The sequence below is a fragment of the Salvelinus alpinus genome, chromosome 29 (genome assembly GCF_045679555.1).
Source record: "Salvelinus alpinus chromosome 29, SLU_Salpinus.1, whole genome shotgun sequence".
NCBI lineage: Eukaryota > Metazoa > Chordata > Actinopteri > Salmoniformes > Salmonidae > Salvelinus > Salvelinus alpinus.
Genome location: NC_092114.1, coordinates 43985346 through 44003463, shown reverse-complemented (window position 1 = coordinate 44003463; position 18118 = coordinate 43985346). Strand labels below are relative to the sequence as shown.

Sequence of the window (18118 nt, the reverse complement as noted above, 5' to 3'; positions counted from 1 at the left end):
CTATCCAGTCCTCCACTTCCTGCTCTAACCCTATGTCTCCAGGGGCAGAGGGGGCTTAGTTTGCTCCAGCACTGTGTCTTGAGTGTATCGTGTGATTGAAACAGTGCGGTATTGTACAGTCACCGCCGGCACCATGTGTTTCCAGGTGAGTTGTCAGCAACTGCGACGCCATGTTGGCTCTGGGATGAAAGAATGACCCTAATCTCTCCCAGCTGTGCTAACAGGCAGGATTGGAGCGGGTGAATCTACGTTGACGGGTTTTGATGTGTGATGAATAAAAATGTAAAGCTCCTTTCTACCCTACTACAGCCCTGAGGCACTGCACTGTATGTAGACGATTATGTGTTCTGCATATAGCATGCAATGCCCTGAAAATCTATTGGCAAGGAGCCATGTGTCTTCTTAATATGTGTTCCAGAGCCAGATGCGAAAGCCCCTTTTATGGTTGCTTCACAGGAAAAAAACCTGTGGAAACAGGTCTATGTGACTAGGTACATTTCTATGATTTCAAATGTAGTGTTTACATATGGTGAGCTGTTTTATGTCATGTCATTCATGCTGCTCTGGCCTATGAAAGCCTCAGCGAGCACCTGTCTGTCCTCACAGTCAACAACCAAAATGGCCGCCACACCTCAGAATACTTTTGGCTATTCTCAAAGTCCCTGTGGTTACATGGCTGTGGCTTTTTTTTTTTTTTTTTTTCTCCCAAAGGAAATAACTAAGTGTTCCCATTCTGGCCCAGGAGCAGTGACCGTAGGTTTCCGGGAAAACGGACGTGTTTTTACGGTAAAGAAGGAGTATAGGAATGTCGGCACCCGTTAAACGGTGGTGAGGACAGTTCCTTGTTACGAAACGGTCCTGAAGGTCAACACAGTTCTACTCTGCTATCAAAATGTGGTGGTAACCTCAACTCACTTTGTCAACGTTGTTGTCTCGTTCTTGTTTTCCGTTTGGCATTCCTAGATATTGTTTCAAATGCTTGACATTGCTACTTTTCATGTATGTTATTCTGCCAATGGCCCTCACCCGTTTGTTAGATTCTGCCTTTCATATTTCAATCTGACAGTGCCTTTAACACAGTGACACAGTTGGGACATGACAAGAGGCAACCTTCCTTCCCCTAAGCTATCATTCACATCCAGCTCTGGTCGTCATGGCGACAGTGGCTGATAGACAGGTCGCTGGTCAACTCGGTGGACTCGGTCCCCAGTAAGAGGGATTAGCGCTCCATGCTGTCCCTTTATCCTCCCGGGGAGCAGCGATGTACCTCCGGGCGACGGATTCTGAGGCTCACCCTCCTACAGGTTAACACTGGATCAGACTGGAGAAGCAGACAGGCTGCTGCTAGAACCCATCCTCCACACAGCTGGGAGGTGCTATTCTAACTAGCACTGACTTTCCTAATATGACTGCGATGTGGCTCTGGATAAATGGAAATAAGCATAGAAATGGATTCCCGGTCTAGTAATTCTATGTCTATGTGGATAACAGCGACGAACCAAGACTAGTCTGAGCCCTCATCCCTCATAGACGTTGTATGAGCATGGATAGAGTGGGCATCCTGTTGTACAGTATGACTGTGCTAGTAATGGAGTTTGTATGGTATATTTTTCACCTGGTGTGGTGGGAGTACTGTGCAAGGGCACAGCAACGAGATTTCAATAGCATATGTCTTCTTTATTCTTCAATTACACATCCATCTCTGTACGGATGGCCACAAGCGTCACTCTCTCTGCGTACAAATGCTCATCTGTTGTATTAAGCCCAGACGCATAAGTGAAGTGAAATAGAACGGTGAGTGCAGCAAGCAAGCTGGTTCCACCAGGCTAGTAATGCCCTGCAGGGAAGATGCACATCTTATGAATATCTCGAAATTGGAACTCATCAGTATCCATTCTGATGCTGTGCCACCATTTAAATTGCCTACAGCGAGTTGCTGCCGGGACCCGGTATGTACTGTAGACGGACAGATAGAGAGGGAGTTGTCTTGCCCGCACCCCACTGGTGCTCTTGGCTGTGTGGATAGTACAGTGAGCGGGATCCTTACGAAGTCCACTCACGCCACCCTCGTTAAGAACACAGGCCGAGGCCGCCTCGCGCTCATCAAACACGCCATCTGCTCGAGGCTTGGTGTGTGTGTGTGTGCGCGTGCGTGTGTGTGTGCGCGCGTGCGTGTGTGTGTGTGTGTGCACAATTCCACTATCTATACTACAATTAGAGAACCTTCATTTGGCCTAAACATGACCCCCGCAAGCGGTAATGCCAAAATGAACTGGCCAAAATGATCTTGCTCATTTAAGCCAATTATTCCACTAACTTTACACGCGCTGTCAGCTCTCCCTGTCAACTCCTGACATGTCAGGGCGCTGGGGACTGTGAAGTCAGGGTCATGTAAATGGGTTAACGGAAAGGTCAGAGAGGCTGAAGACGTTCTTTTATTAAGCCCCCTTTTCAAGCTACAGAGAGATATAACATTTCAAACGCCCGTCTCTGCTTGACACATCGGTTTTGATATCGCTAATTAAGTTCCGCTCCCCTCCATTTGCTTTCATGCCTTCTTCACAGGTGAGGTGGTAGAATAACTAATGGATTACGGGGAGGGACAAAAGGCCCTGAGGAATTGGTATGCAACGGGCGCCGTTCGCCAGAGCAGAGAAGGTCACACAGTGAATGTGATAGCCCTCTTCTAGCGGATTCTGGACTGGAAGAGAAAGACAGAGAGAATGAGGGAAAGAGTGAGAGAGAGGGGAGAACCAAGAGAGAGAGAGTCAGACGTGCCATCTCACCCCATCCAAAGTGTGACAACTCCCCCACATCCCCCCGGCCTTCCCCCTCCCTCCCCCTACCATCTTCCCCTCCCTCCCACTACCATCTTCCTCTCCCTCCGCACCTGTCCTCCCAGGGTGTCGGTGGCCCTCCGCAGCAGGGAGAGGAGAGGGGTAAGTTAATCACCCGTGTCCGTGGCCTTTAACTCCTCTCATTAGCGCTGCGCAGCGGAGCCGTACCCGATCCATTAGCGCCGCTGCCGGTAATGACACTCCACCGGCGCCGGGCCAAGAGACGGGGCCACTGCCACGCGTTTCATCACTGGGAGGGTGGCAAAGAAACGAGGGAGAAAGAGAAAAGAATCGTCCTTCCTTTTCCTGTTAAAAACAGGAAAAGAAACCGGAAGAGGCGAGGCAACCCGGGTTTTTATTATGAGGGATTTTCAGGCGTTATCGCTAAAAGCCTCTCTCTCACACGAACAGACATGTACTGTACACTGGGGAGGGGCGAGCTTAGACTGATCTGAATATTGTGTAGACGTCCTACACACAAGCATGTGCTGATTAAAAAGCATAGACTGTCAAATCAAACACACACACACAAACACACACACAAAGGCCTAATAGCCTCTTCATGTATTTTGCATGAGAAAGCCATGTGGCTATCATTCAACCCGGTATGTAGCGCGTCTGTAAAATGGCCATCCTGCAGCTCTGTTAAAAGGCCTGGTATGGAATATAGGCCATGGGGTGCACACACATGCACGTACACACACACACACTTGCACACGTACACCAAAACACACGTGCAGCACACGCTCAGGGTGATCTGAGTGCTCTGTTTTGCTCTCCTCTGGTTTCTGCTCTCTCTCCCACTTAGGAGGGTGCATTTGCCTGCCTGTGAAGTCCAGGATCAGTAGAGTGCCTCTGCTTTCTCCTCTCTGTTCCCTCTCTCACTAGCCTCCCATGGTCAGACAGCTCTGTTAAAAACACATATGTACGTCTCACAGCGCCCTCCTAAGGATGGAAAGGGAATTACAAGGACATATATATATACACTGACTATACCAAACATTAGGAGCACCTTCCTAATATTGAGATTGCAACCCCCCACACCCCCCACTTTGCCCTCAGAACAGCCTCAATTCATCGAGGCATGGACAAGGTGTCGAAAGCGTTCCGCAGGGAGGCTGGCCCATTTTGACTCCAATGCTTCCCACAGTTGTGTCAAGTTGGTTGGATGTTCTTTGGGTGGTGGACCATTCTTGATACTCTGGAAACTGTTGAGTGTGAGAAACCCAGCAGCGTTGCAGTTCTTGACACAAACCGGTGCGCCTGGCACCTACTTCCAGGCTGTATCACCACCGGCCGTGATTGGGAGTTCCATAAGGCGGCGCACAATTGGCTCAGCGTCGTCTGGGTTAGAGTTTGCGCGGGGTAGGCCGTCATTGTAAATAAGAATTTGTTCTTAACTGACTTGCCCAGTTAAATAAAGGATAAATAAGATAAATACCAGACCTCATTCAAAGCCACTTAAATCTTTTGTCTTGCCCATTCACCCTCTGAGTGGCACACAATCCATTTCTCAATTGTCTCAAGGCTTCAAAATGATTCTTTAACCTGTCTCCTCCCCTTCATCTACATTGAAGTGGATTTAACAAGTGACATCAATAATGTACCACAGCTTTCACCTGGTCAGTCTGTCATGGAAAGAGCAGGTGTTCTTAATGTTTTGTACACTCAGTGTACATAGCAGATTAGTAACTGGTGTATTTGACCTGCAGAGTGGATCCCATGTAAATTGAATATATGGTATCCTTGGGAGGATGTTTTATCCATAATGTTCAGTTCCTTGGATCGCAACAGTTTGGCATGATTGTTAATAACGAACTAGCATCGATTATTGTTTCCGTTTCCTGTGATCAATTGATTGTTGTTGAAGTGAGGAAAGGACAAGACATGACAGGTTGTTGATGTGTGTGTGTGTGTGTGTGTGTTCCAGTACATGACTGCTGCGGCTGCCGGGGCGCCTATGCAAGGGACCTACATTCCTCAGTACACTCCTGTGCCTCAGACAGCCGTCCCCGTTGAAGTAAGTGAGCCACAGTCTGTTTTAATATCCTTGTGGGGACCGAACAATTGATTTCCATTCAAGATCCTGTTTACCCTAACATTAAACCTAACCGCTAAGCCTAAAATGGCCTTTATCCTTGTGGGGACCGGCGAAATGTCCCCACTTGTCAGATTTTGTCTTGTTTTACTATCCTTGTGAAGACTTCTGGTACCCACAAGGATAATAAAAACCACAGACGCAGACACACACAGAGATACATGGATACACACACACACACATACACAGATGTACATATAGATTGCATGTACATACTCACACTGGATGTGCACACACATACACTCCTAAGGGCAGAAATGCATACACACCCTCACACACACAGATGGACACGCACCCGCACAAACACGGTCACGGCAACATCCGCTCGGTTCAAAAACTGCCACGCACACGTTGCCACGGCTACTGTTGAGTGTGCCGAGCGTGCAGTTCAGAGCGGGCCGGCACGCGTTGAGAAATGACGAGTGTGTACGGCTGTCTGGAGGGCTGACGGCTCCGGCCCATTCGAATGGAGTATCAGTCGTGTATCAGATGGCAGGCGCTGAAGTGAGACACACTGCCGGCGGTGCTGTCCCTCTCCCGGATGGCCCGTGTGCTCATCACACACATCCTTCAGCCCCAGGCCTCTGGTTAGCGAGTGGCTGCCCAGCCGACAACGCCCTGACACCACCATCCATCTCCCCCAGCTCCAGACAGGAGAAGATAATCAGGAGATAGCTGCCCTTCATAAAGTCACCGGCTGGAGAGCGAGAGAGACGAGAGACTCAGAGACACAGCGTTAGCCCAGGGGTTCTCTCGCTGCCTCTCGACCTATTCCATCCTCAATGCCACCATCATATATCTGTACTGTTGAGATGAGCTGTAGACAAGGAGTATCTCGGAGGGTGATGTATTAACATGGTGTTGAGAGCATCCTTGAAGTCTTGTTAACGTGATAGAGATGAGACCATGATGGCCGACGATCAGTGAGGTTAGAGTAAATACGGAATTGAAGCCCACATCCTTTCACATGTAGTCTTGTGACTTTAAAAGAGTTGTTTTTTCTCTCTCTCAAGGTTACTGTAGTATTACTCAGGAAATGGATGATGAAGATCCATAGGTTTAGGTTTTTTCAAAACAGCTTGTTACATAATTATGCAGAGACATACACTACCAGTCAAAAGTTTGGGGTCACTTAGAAATGTCCTTGTTTTTGAAACTAAAGCTATTTTTTTTTGTCCATTAAAATGACATCAAATTGATCAGAAATACAGTGTAGACATTGTTAATGTTGTAAATGACTATTGTAGCTGGAAATGGCACATTTTTTATGGAATATCTACATAGGCGTACAGAGGCCCTTTATCAGCAACCATCACTCCTGTGTTCCAATGGCACGTTGTGTTAGCTAAGCCAAGTTTATAATTTTAAAAGGCTAATTGATCATTAGAAAACCCTTTTGCAATAATGTTTGCACGGCTGAAAACTGTTGTTCTGATTAAAGAATCAATAAAACTGGCCTTCTTTAGACTAGTTGAGTATCTGGAGCATCAGCATTTGTGGGTTCTATAACTTGATAAGGTAACACAACGTGCCATTGGAACACAGGAGTGATGGTTGCTGATAAAGGGCCTCTGTACGCCTATGTAGATATTCCATTAAAAATCAGCCGTTTCTAGCTACAATAGTCATTTACAACATTAACAATGTCTACACTGTATTTCAGATCATTTTGATGTTATTTTAATGGACAAAATTTTTTGCTTTTCTTTCAAAAACAAGGACATTTCTCAGTGACCCCAAACTTTTGAATGGTAGTGGACATAAAATGTGATGTCATAACAATATATTACAAAAAGGTTCCATTGAGCTACATGGAAGATGTCACTTCCTGTTGTCTCACGCCCACTTCTTGTCCCCATAGGGAGTGGTCACGGATGCTTCTCCTCAGTCAGTGGCCCCCTCATCGCAGGATGTGAGTGGGCAGCAGCAGATCCAGGTGGATGGCTCAAGTGACCATGTTACTGCTTACTCATACCAGTCCAAGTGAGTACTGCTGACACTTCCTCACTGTACTTATCAGCAGCACATATTGCCGATAATGACTATGGAGTCTGGACTATTTGGTTACGATGACTAATACCTGTCATATATTATGCTGTCATTGTCTACTATTTTGCCATATTATAGCTGACTATTTGCTGCTTTGTTCTTTTACATTGAGTTTTTATAGCTGTTGACTAATTTAAAGGGATAGTTTTCCCAAATTACAAATTATATATTAGTTTCCTTACTCTCTAAGCAGTGTATGGACAGGGTACAATCCGTGTTTTGGTTTTGTTTACCTGGACGCTGGTTCAAATGCTGTCATACCGTGTCCACAGACTGTTTATTCTACAGGGTAATTCATTCAATATGTCATTTGGGTGAATTGTCCCTTTATTCTCTCTCATTGTGGTTGTTCTCTTCCTCGTTAGATAGCGACCGGCGCGGAGAATATTCCTGTGACAGCGTTGCCTTGAGACAGAGGGTTTGGCTGCACTGAGAATGCGGAGAGAAGAGAGATTGCTTCCAGATTGCCCAGGCACCAAAAAATAGACACTTTTTTCCATTTCATACCTGGAAGAGAGGAGGGGTGGGGGGGGGGGTGGAGTCGCTGGGTACAGTGCAAAGTGGTGAAAATGTTTAGTCTGGGAACATGCCTGGTGGGCTGGGCTTGAGCTTGAGTTGTTTCTTCAAGAAATTTCTCAACTGAAAAAAAAAAAAGTACAAAAAATACAAAAACGAATTGAAATGTTGAATGCGCAGGTAGGTGATGAGGTTTATTTTGTAATTAGAAAAAGGGGAGTCAAAGTTTGAGATACACAGAGATTGTCTTCCTCAGATGTTAAGCTACGATTTCTTTTCACTCTTTTTTTTTTTGATTTCTCGTTGTAAAATTTTAGTTTTCTAGATATAATCGAAACAACTGTTTTTCTTTCTTGAATCTTCATGGCCTTAATTTTAAGGGTGTCAGAGGACTTTTTACAGAGAGTTAAGTCTGGCGTCTCGTTGAAAATAAAAAGCGAACTAAATCAGTCTCTTGGACCACTGTGATGGTACAAGATACTGCAGGAGTTGAGCTAGAGAGATAAAAAAAAGAAAAGATCTATCACATAAACTGTACAGATTTAATAGAGAAGAGTTTTTTTCTTTTCTTCATTAGAAGAAAACTTTGATAAATAATTATGTCAGAGGTAACTGAGTGTTAGAGAAAAAACAAAATGTCTGCCGAGGAAAAGAGGGGGAAAAGATGAAGCTTTGAAGAGATTATTCAGAAGTAGGAGATAAAAAGACACTGCATCGTAGAAAAGGCAGTCTGTTGCAAATGCTGAACTTGTTTTTTATTATCATAATTATATAATTTTATGGCAAGATTGCTGTTGATGACATTAGCGCTTTTTTATCTGCAACATTTGACCTTTTTTTTTTTAATGAGCTTTAAGATGTTTTTAGCCCGCTTTGCTTGTCACACTGCAACAAAACAAAAAAATAAGAAGAAAAAAAGTCTAAAACAAACAAAAAAAACGGTGGGAAAAAAATGCTTGCAGTGATAAAACTTCGTAGATAGCCTACAGCAGGAGCTTACGGTTTAAACCAATCAGAGCAAAAGCAATAGAAGAAATTGTTGACAATTTCTGTAGTCTTTCCTAGTTGTGGATCAAATGCAGCCCAAGGATGGCCATTTTTATACCAAAGATGAAGAGACGCTCTGATCCAGAGTTTTTTAGTTTTTCAGTTTGATTTTGTTGTTGATGTTGTTATTGTTGATGTTGTTGTTGCTGTTGTCATGGTTGTTTTTAATTTGACCTTGATGGCCGGACCAGTCTTTACTTTTCCTTCCTTCCTTCCGTTCCCGATTTTATTTTTTGGTTTAAGCTACCTTCCGCGGTTGTCGAAACTATCACGCTGACGTCAGACAGTATTTGGATGTGTGACGCAACTAGTGGCAGACCGACCTAATGTTCCTCTCCACCACTTCCAATTGTCTTTCCGTCTCTCAACTTGTCGCGTTCCACAGCGCTTTCGCCAGCCATGCGGGCCATTCCACTAGTCAACAATAGACAAAAGAGTATAGGAAGAACTGTGGAATGTTGCAGCCTGCTCCTACTTGGTCATTTATGCATCGCTTATGGCTTTTTTTGGCTCACTGATTTCTGCCTCTACGTTGTCTCTTTTATCTCATTGAATCAATGATAACTGAATGAAACTGATTTTTAAAAATGATTCCCTCCCAGGGAGTCTCATCAATGTTGCCCTACATTTTATTCTCTCTCCGGTTATACAAACAACAAACACCAAAACTGTATGTGCTGACGTAAAACATGTCCTGCTCCCCTAGGCGCTATGTCCTTAGTAGTGCTGAGCAATTAACTGAAATGTAGGTGGATTTTTCGGTTTTTAAACAACTAATTGTTGAAATGATTTGAATTCCATTTTGTTTAGTTTTTCCCCCCCCCCGTGAGCTCAATGCGCACATTTACCTAGAGATAAATCGAATCTAGCCTGAACTGTGCGATGAAATAGGGATTGGAATTTCCAACAGCCAATATTCTACATAGTTAAGTGGATAAAATGTGGTAGTTAACTACAATGACCATAATCCACTGCACATCTACAACTCCAGTCTGTTTCTTTTACGCCTGCTAGGGAAGAGAGATGAATGTGCAATTGTGAAGTGATATAGAGAGCAGCTGTTGCTTTGTGAGTTAGCTCTTGCTGAAAATACATTATCTAAGTGATTGATAGTTGGTATTTAGCGCTCGTAAAATTATGCCATATTTACTTTGAAGAACTATATAATAGGGTTTTTGTCAAACAGCATAGGCAGCAGCTCTATAGAGACGAGATGATGACTTGAAATGAAACGATAGTCATCAAATAAAACAAATGTAATATACACAACTGAAATATTTTATTATACTAAAGTAATGTGAATAAATTATGGTTTGATTCATTAGGATCCCCATTAGCCGACGCAAATGACGACAGCTCGTCGAAAAATACATTACAGACAAAAAAAGACTTTCCAATTTACATGTCAGTACATACACACAAGTAGGTCACATGGGTTAATTAAGCAATACGACACGAGGAGGTGTGGTATATGGCCAATATACCATGGCTAAGGCCTGTTCTTAATCACGATGCAACGTGGAGTGCCTGGATACAGCCCTTAGCAGCCCTTAGCAGCCCTTACCCTTAGCCTTGACTTTTAGCAAATTTTGTTACGTTACAGCCTTATTCTAAAGTGGATAAAATAAAATCTACACACAATACCCCATAATGACAAAGTGAAAACAGGTTTTTAGACATTTTTGCAAATGTATTAAAAATAAAAAAACAGCGCTAGCTTATTTACATAAGTATTCAGACCTTTTGCTATGAAACTCGAAATTGAGCTCAGTTGCATCTTGCTTCCATTGATCATCCTTGAGATGTTACTACAACTTGATTGGAGTCACGTGGTAAATTCAATTGATTTGACATGATTTGGAAAAGCACACACCTGTCTATATAAGGTCCCACAGCTGACAGTGCATGTCAGCAAAAACCAAGCCTTGAGGTTGAAGGAATTGTCCGTTGAGTCCCGAGACAGGATTGTGTCGAGGCACAGATCTGGGCAAAGGTACCAAAACATTTCTGCAGCATTGAAGGTCCCCAAGAACACATTGGCCTCCATCATTCTTTAATGGAAAAAGTTTGGAACCATCAAGACTCTTCTAGAGCTGTCCGCCTGGCCAAACTGAGTAATCGGGGGAGAAGGACCTTGGTCAAGAAGGTGACCATGAACCCAATGGTCACCCTGACAGAGTTCTAGAGTTCCTCTGCTGAGATGGGAGAACCTTCCAGAAGGACAACCATCTCTGCAGCACTCCACCAATCAGGTCTTTATGGTAGAGTTGCCAGAAGGAAGCCACTCCTCAGTAAAAGCACATGATAGCCCTCTTGGAGTTTGCCAAAAGGCACCTAAAGGACTCTCAGACAATGAGAAACAAGATTCTCCCGTCTGATGAAACCAAGATTGAACTCTTTGTCCTGAATGCCAAGCGTCACGTCTGGAGGAAACCAGGCACCATCCCTATGGTGAAGCATGGTGGTGGCAGCATCATGCTGTGGGTTTGTTTTTCAGCAGCAGGGACTGGGAGACTAGTCAGGATAGAGGGAAAGATGAACGGAGCAAAGTACAGAGAGATCCTTGATGAAAACCTGCTCCAGAGTGCTCAGAACCTCTGACTGGGGCGAAGGTTCACCTTCCAACAGGACAATGACCCTAAGCACACAGACAAGACAACGCAGGAGAGCTTCGGGACAAGTCTCTGAATGTACTTGAGTGGCCCAGCCAGAGCCCAGACTTGAACTCGATCGAACATCTGTTGAGAGACCCTTAAAATATATGTGCAGAGACGCTCCCCATCCAACCTGACAGAGCTTGAGAGGATCTGCAGAAAAGAATTGGAGAAACTCCCCAAATACAGGTGGGCCAAGCTTGTAGCGTCATACCCAAGAAGACTAACATCAAGGCGGTGACCCGTTCCTGTAGGTTCATGCTCTACAACATTCGCAGAGTACGACCCTGCCTCACGCAGGAAGCGGCGCAGGTCCTAATCCAGGCACTTGTCATCTCCCGTCTGGATTACTGCAACTCGCTGTTGGCTGGGCTCCCTGCCTGTGCCATTAAACCCCTACAACTCATCCAGAACGCCGCAGCCCGTCTGGTGTTCAACTTTCCCAAGTTCTCTCACGTCACCCCGCTCCTCCGCTCTCTCCACTGGCTTCCAGTTGAAGCTCGCATCCGCTACAAGACCATGGTGCTTGCCTACGGAGCTGTGAGGGGAACGGCACCTCCGTACCTTCAGGCTCTGATCAGGCCCTACACCCAAACAAGGGCACTGCGTTCATCCACCTCTGGCCTGCTCGCCTCCCTACCTCTGAGGAAGTACAGTTCCCGCTCAGCCCAGTCAAAACTGTTCGCTGCTCTGGCACCCCAATGGTGGAACAAACTCCCTCACGACGCCAGGTCAGCGGAGTCAATCACCACCTTCCGGAGACACCTGAAACCCCACCTCTTTAAGGAATACCTAGGATAGGATAAAGTAATCCTTCTAACCCCCCCCCCTTAAAAGAGTTAGATGCACTATTGTAAAGTGGTTGTTCCACTGGATATCATAAGGTGAATGCACCAATTTGTAAGTCGCTCTGGATAAGAGCGTCTGCTAAATGACTTAAATGTAAATGTAAATGTAAGACTCGAGGCTGTAATCGCTGCCAAAGGTGCTTCAACAAAGTACTGAGTAAAGGGTCTGAATACTTATGTAAATGTGATAGTTCAGTTTGTTGTAATTTTATACATTTGCTAGCATTTCTAAAAACCTGTTTTTGCTTTGTCGTTATGGGGTATTATGTGATGATTGATGAGGAAAAATAACAATTTAATCAATCTTAGAATAAGGCTGTAATGTAACAAAATGTGGAAAAGTCAAGGGGTCTGAAAACCTTCCGAATGCACTGTATATTGGCCATATACCAAAAACCCCCGAGGTGCCTTATTGCTGTTGTAAACTGGTTAGCAAGATAATTAGAGCAGTAAAAATAAATGTTTTGTCATACCCGTGATTTACGGTCTGATATACCACAGCTGTCAGCCAATCAGCATTCAGGGGTCGAACCACCCAGTTTATAATAAGTGATAAGCAGTAATGGGTAGTCATTACCATCATTGGACTTTTAGTAATTGTATTAGTCTGTGTTACAGCATTCAACCCACATAATTCAGAGTGCATTTAATGTTTAAAAAAAATATCGAAATTGTACACCGTGATTTTAGTCGTTTTTATAATCGAACCAAAACCAAGCCGACCTCAAAAAGCACTAATCGCTCAGCACTATTAGGACAGGAACTAAATTCAAGACTAGCATTGACTCGTTAGCCTCTGGTGTGCTTCTTTGTTTCACATCTGAACGTTGAACATACCGAAGTAACATATGGAAGCATACAGTAGTGTTATCGGCAAACGTTATTTCTCTTCAAGATCCATCTGATAATGAACCCTATTAGATTCCATTTTTATGGGCTGGATAAACACTACTGTACTCAGACCTAAGGGGTTATTTTCCAGCCAGAATAGTACACTACAATATGTTGACGGTAACCTTTCAACCAAGCCTAAAAAGCCTCTGTTGACAGCCTTTTATCCCCAATTAGCCTCTTTAGCCTGTAAACATCTCCGCCTCACCTCTTTCAGCCTCCCATCAATACCATATCCATTGCCATTAGAGATTTTTTTCAATGACTTCATCTCCGAAGATTGTCCCATAATAAATGGGCTGTGTCTGTGGGATGGCAGGCACGCCATTTCCATTAAAGTGCCCTGTTCTGGAGCACTGTGTGTCTCTGTCCCCATTACGGTACCCTGTTGGAGTGGCTGAGTGTCTGTCTGTGTCTGAAATAGCGTCCTATTCCATATATAGTGCACTACATTTGACCAGGTCACAAAAGGGCTCTGGTCAAAAGTAGTGCACTATATAGGGAATAGGGTGCCATTCCTGACGCAGCCTCTGTATGCCTGCCCGCTGTGGTGTTAGAGCCCTAAAAAGCCTCCTGTTTTTCAGTGCTCTTTGTGCACCGCTGGCACCACTAATGTGACTAGGCTTCACTCGCTCTCCTCTCTGTGAGGTTTTCCCTCTTTATTGGACAGTGCAGGAGCTGAACCACAAACCAATTTTAGTCACATTCTCAATGAGTCTTGACGGGGCCCAATTTGTCTCCTCTCAAAGCCCCTTTCGAGAAAAGAAAGAGGGGTTTTTGTGTTCTTTTTTTCCGTTAACAATTGCACATATTGAGATCCAGCAGTTCATGTGACTCAAAGGCAGGCTGTGCATTGCATTCTGGGAAAGAGGGCAGTGACATCATAGGTCAGCTATGACATCACACATAGCAATGTCTGTAACAATGTCATTGTTTATCGAGTGCCTTTAACGAAGCTTCCAAATGATTCCAATATCTACAGGATAGAAAAAAAGCACATGGAAAAGCTATCTTATATAAGGGAACCGTAGATTTTTTTTTAACAGGTTGTGCTAATGGAAATACTAGAAATGTACAACCTACTCTAAGGTGCTGCAGTGGAAGCTGTCTTGGGCATGTGCCTGCTTTGTGTCCATTGGTCTGTGAGGCACTGGCCATTCTTGATCATTTGATCAACATGAATTTACTACAATTGCTCTTCCTATTGGGTTGTGCTTTTTAAAACCAAGTGAAAGCAGGCACATAGTGAACTAGGTAGTTTGTCGTTTTTTGTTGCTGTTGAACGAAGTGAAAACAGGCACATAGTGAACTACATAGTCTACATCGTGGGCTGGCATCACGGCCGCCATATTGTTCTTGTCAGAAGCACAAGCAATAAAACCAGAGAAAATATAACCATTCAACATTTTGTTGTCCCATAAAACGTTCACCCCTCATGTCTTCCATCCAATGACAGGTCAATGATCAAATGTTACTGTACCAATCTACCAACACCAGAGCTACTCAGCTGCTCACTGTCCCACACATCTCTCCCTTTCCTCTTTACGCTCATCCTGTCACTTCCCCTCATCTTTTGCTTTCCGGTTACAGAAAACTTTGATTACAAGATAATCGTAACTCTGGAGTGTAGGCTATACGCGCCAAATACCCCACTTTTCAATTACAACAGACAAACAAATCCGAAACGGCTCTACCTTTTCACACCACTGACAACAACCGTCCACATTTCTGCACATCGCTCTGGGTAATAACATTGTTTTTGCTGTGTTCTTTTTTTTCCTTCCCTGCCACGCGTGAGCAGGTTAGCTGCTACAGTATGAGGTGTCCAGATCTTAAGCTAGACCGTCGGTCGAGGTGGCTGTTTGTTCCTCAACCTCTATGGTGTTCAAACTGTAACTGCAGCTAGGTTCTCTGCATCATAAACCACTCTTACAGCTGCTACTTTAAGAGACAGAATAAAGAAGAAACCTTTGATTAACGGTAGGAATCTGACCGCAATCACCTTTGATTACAAAGCTCAATGCTCCACAAATATTGGCACCTTCTACGATTCAATAGTAAGCGACGTAAAAGGAAATGCGTTTACAGATAGAGCTTACGAGAATCGCGCAACCGAACCGCGCGCGATCCAAATTCAAGATTCAAGAAAGACATAACGTTGAAGTGAGTAGAGGTTTGCCTCGATTGGGTAAGAGAAATATCATTGTGAGTCTTTCGTCACCAGTCAATGAGGTCATTACATCATTGAAATGGCATTATCATGGCTGACTCAACTTCTGTCTTTTTCTACACTAGTTGTAGCACAATGGCACACTTGGCCTGGTAAAAATGCCACTCCGTTTCAGCGGGCTACAGTTAAGGAATCTATTTTGGTGGAGGATAGCGCAGATAGCTAGCTAGCCTATGGCTCAGCACAAGCCACAGCCAGATAGGGTCATTAGCTCCTGTTGCCAGGCAGAAGTTGTCAAAGCGCAGAGTGTTGAGCACCTCCACCTCATGCAGCACTGTGAGAGCGACTCAGTTCAGTCTGTCTGTCCGTCAGCTGGACCTCACGCTCGCACTGAGAGGAGAAAGTTACTGATTGGAAGCATGTTCTACCACAACCACAGACAGACAGACAGACACAGAGTGTGTTAGTCTTCTCATTATCTGTTCATCAGAGTAAGGTTATCACTGAGAGACTAAACCTCTGTTCTCCATTGCTTACTATCATAGAGTCTCACTTATCTAGGTAGGCTCCAAGGGGCCACTTCTAACTTCCACTTAAGTAAAATGTTCACTTAGTCTCCCGTTGACATCAACGCATCACTGACTAAAACACTGACTTTTAGCGGAAGTTAGGATTCGCCACTATGTCTTTGGTATCAGAACAGTAGTGTTCTGTTTCAGTCTACTGTATCTATCCAAGTTGGGTTACAGAGGTGCTTCAGTTCACTGCCTTTTTCTTTACACCGTCCACTTCTCCAATCGGTCCCATGTTGTGTCCGTCTCACTGCCTCCGTCCAGATATCAAGCCAGTCGGTAATATCTATCTACCATATTTCTAGTACTAGGAACATATTCACCACAATGGCGTTCCAAGTTGTTCAACGTCATACCCCATTGTCATAGGTTTCTTGTGAATCCCCCCATTGTGACTAGACAGTGATTTAGAAAAGACAGGCCCTGTGTCTGAAATGGCACCCTATTCTTATATAGGGGATATTGTGTCCTATATTGGCACCCTATTCCCCATGCAGTGCACTACTGCACTGTGTGTTAAGACAAACAGTGTCTCAGAGTTAGGCCTCACCTCGACATAACGTCTCCCACAGTGAAGTGTGACAGGAGCGCTCCGGGCTCGATATAACTCAACACTCTTTCAGCTCTTACCACCACGTAATTCAGTGGGGAAATTGCTCAAACGCCCACACAAAAAATGTGGCCCACGCTTTTTAATTGATGCTCCGGTTCACCTTTGACGGGAGCCATCGATTGGCCACGCATCCCCAGGAGCTCAGCCAACCAGCTAACCTAACACACACCTTTCCCGGAATGAAATGGCTCCCGGAGACATCAAACACTATTGAGTAACAATCATTAGAAAAGGGCAACCAAATTTGCTAGAGAAACCTACAGAACTTGCATTAGGCGTCAGGAGTATTATTAAAAATAAAATAAAAAGGAATATTTATTAGGACAGTAGAGCGGTTCTTTGATGTTTTTGTTTAGTTCTGTTTTGGTTTTTTTCTATTTGGGGGTGGGGGGGGGGGGGGGGGGGTAAAGCGCAAAGGAGGACGTGGTCATTCCTCACTCACGCCACTCAGTGTGTGTGATCCTTGAGAAATATCTGTACATCTGTAGATGTTAAGATTAAACTTCAATTTTAATGAGTTGTTTTTTTTCTCCGATGAAGCTTTCAATAAAAAAATGTGTAAAAAAATCACATGCCTTATTATTTTACACTGTCTCAATCTCTGTAACTGCCAAACATGCTTTTTTTATGTACTCTTTTTGGTGCTTTTGGTAGACACCATATTTGAAATTACTAACTCTATCAAAACACCACCCCTCCCATACCCATACACCAGACTCCTAGCCTCTATACAGTATTCCGTACAGTGCATTCGGAAAGTATTCAGACCCCTTGACTTTTTCCACATTTTGTTACGTTACAGCCTTATCAATCCACACACAATACCCCATAATGACACAGTGAAAACAGGTTTTTAGTTTTTTGCAAATGTATTACAAATAAAAAACTGAAATACCATATTTACATAAGTATTCAGACCCTTTCCTATGAGACTCAAATTGAGCTCCGGTACATCCTATTTCCATTGATGATCCTTGAGATGTTTCTACAACTTGATTGGAGTCTATGTGTGGTAAATTCAATTGATTGGACATGATTTGGAAAGGCACACACCTGTCTATATAAGGTCCCACAGTTGACAGTGCATGTCAAAGCAAAAACTATGCCGTGAGGTATAAGGAATTGTCCGCAGAGACAGGATTGTGTCAAGGCACAGATCTGGGGAAGGGTACCAAAATAATTCTGCAACATTGAAGGTCCCGAAGAACACAGTGGCCTCCATCATTCCTAAATGGAAGAAGTTTGGAACCACCAAGATTCTTCCTAGAGCTGGCCGCCCTTCCTAGAAGGGTCTTGGTCAGGGAGGTGACCAAGAACCCAATGGTCACTCTGACAGAGCACAGAGTTCCTCTGTGGAGATAGGAGAACATTCCAGAAGGAAAACCATCTCTGCAGCACTCCATCAATCAGGCCTTTATGGCAGACGGAAGCCACTCCTCAGTAAAAAGTTTGCCAAAAGGCACCTAATGGACTCTCAGACCATGAGAAACAAGATTCTCTGGGACTGGGAGACTAGTCTGGATCGAGGCAAAGATGAATGGAGCAAAGTACAGAACGATCCTTGATGAAAACCTGCTCCAAAGCGCTTAGGACCTCAGACTGGGATGAAGGTTCACCTTCCAACAGGACAACAACCCTAAGCAAACAGCCAAGCCAATGCAGGAGTGGCTTCTGGACAAGTCTTTGAATGTCCTTGAGTGGCCCAGCCAAAGCCTGGACTTGAACCTGATCAAACATCTCTGGAGAGACCTGAAAATAGCTGTGCAGCGACGCTCCCCATCCAACCCGACAGAGCTTGAGAGGATTGGCAGAAAGAATGGGAG

The 18118-nt window shown here is 44.4% G+C and overlaps 1 protein-coding gene across 3 annotated transcripts in view; it reads left to right on the top strand.

Moving 5' to 3' along the window:
• Positions 1-16882, top strand: part of LOC139558804 (RNA-binding motif, single-stranded-interacting protein 3-like) — a 351557-nt gene extending 334675 nt beyond the window's left edge. For 2 of the 3 annotated variants that reach the window (XM_071374246.1, XM_071374247.1), the window contains 3 exons: positions 4768-4857; positions 6797-6918; positions 7350-16882. In XM_071374246.1, coding sequence (XP_071230347.1) covers positions 4768-4857; positions 6797-6918; positions 7350-7353 — 216 coding nt within the window. In that variant the 3' untranslated portion in view covers positions 7354-16882. Of the gene's footprint in view, positions 1-4767; positions 4858-6796; positions 6923-7349 lie in introns of those variants that run through there. The other variant, XM_071374248.1, reaches the window with a different exon arrangement.
• The last annotated feature ends 1236 nt before the right edge of the window (positions 16883-18118 follow it).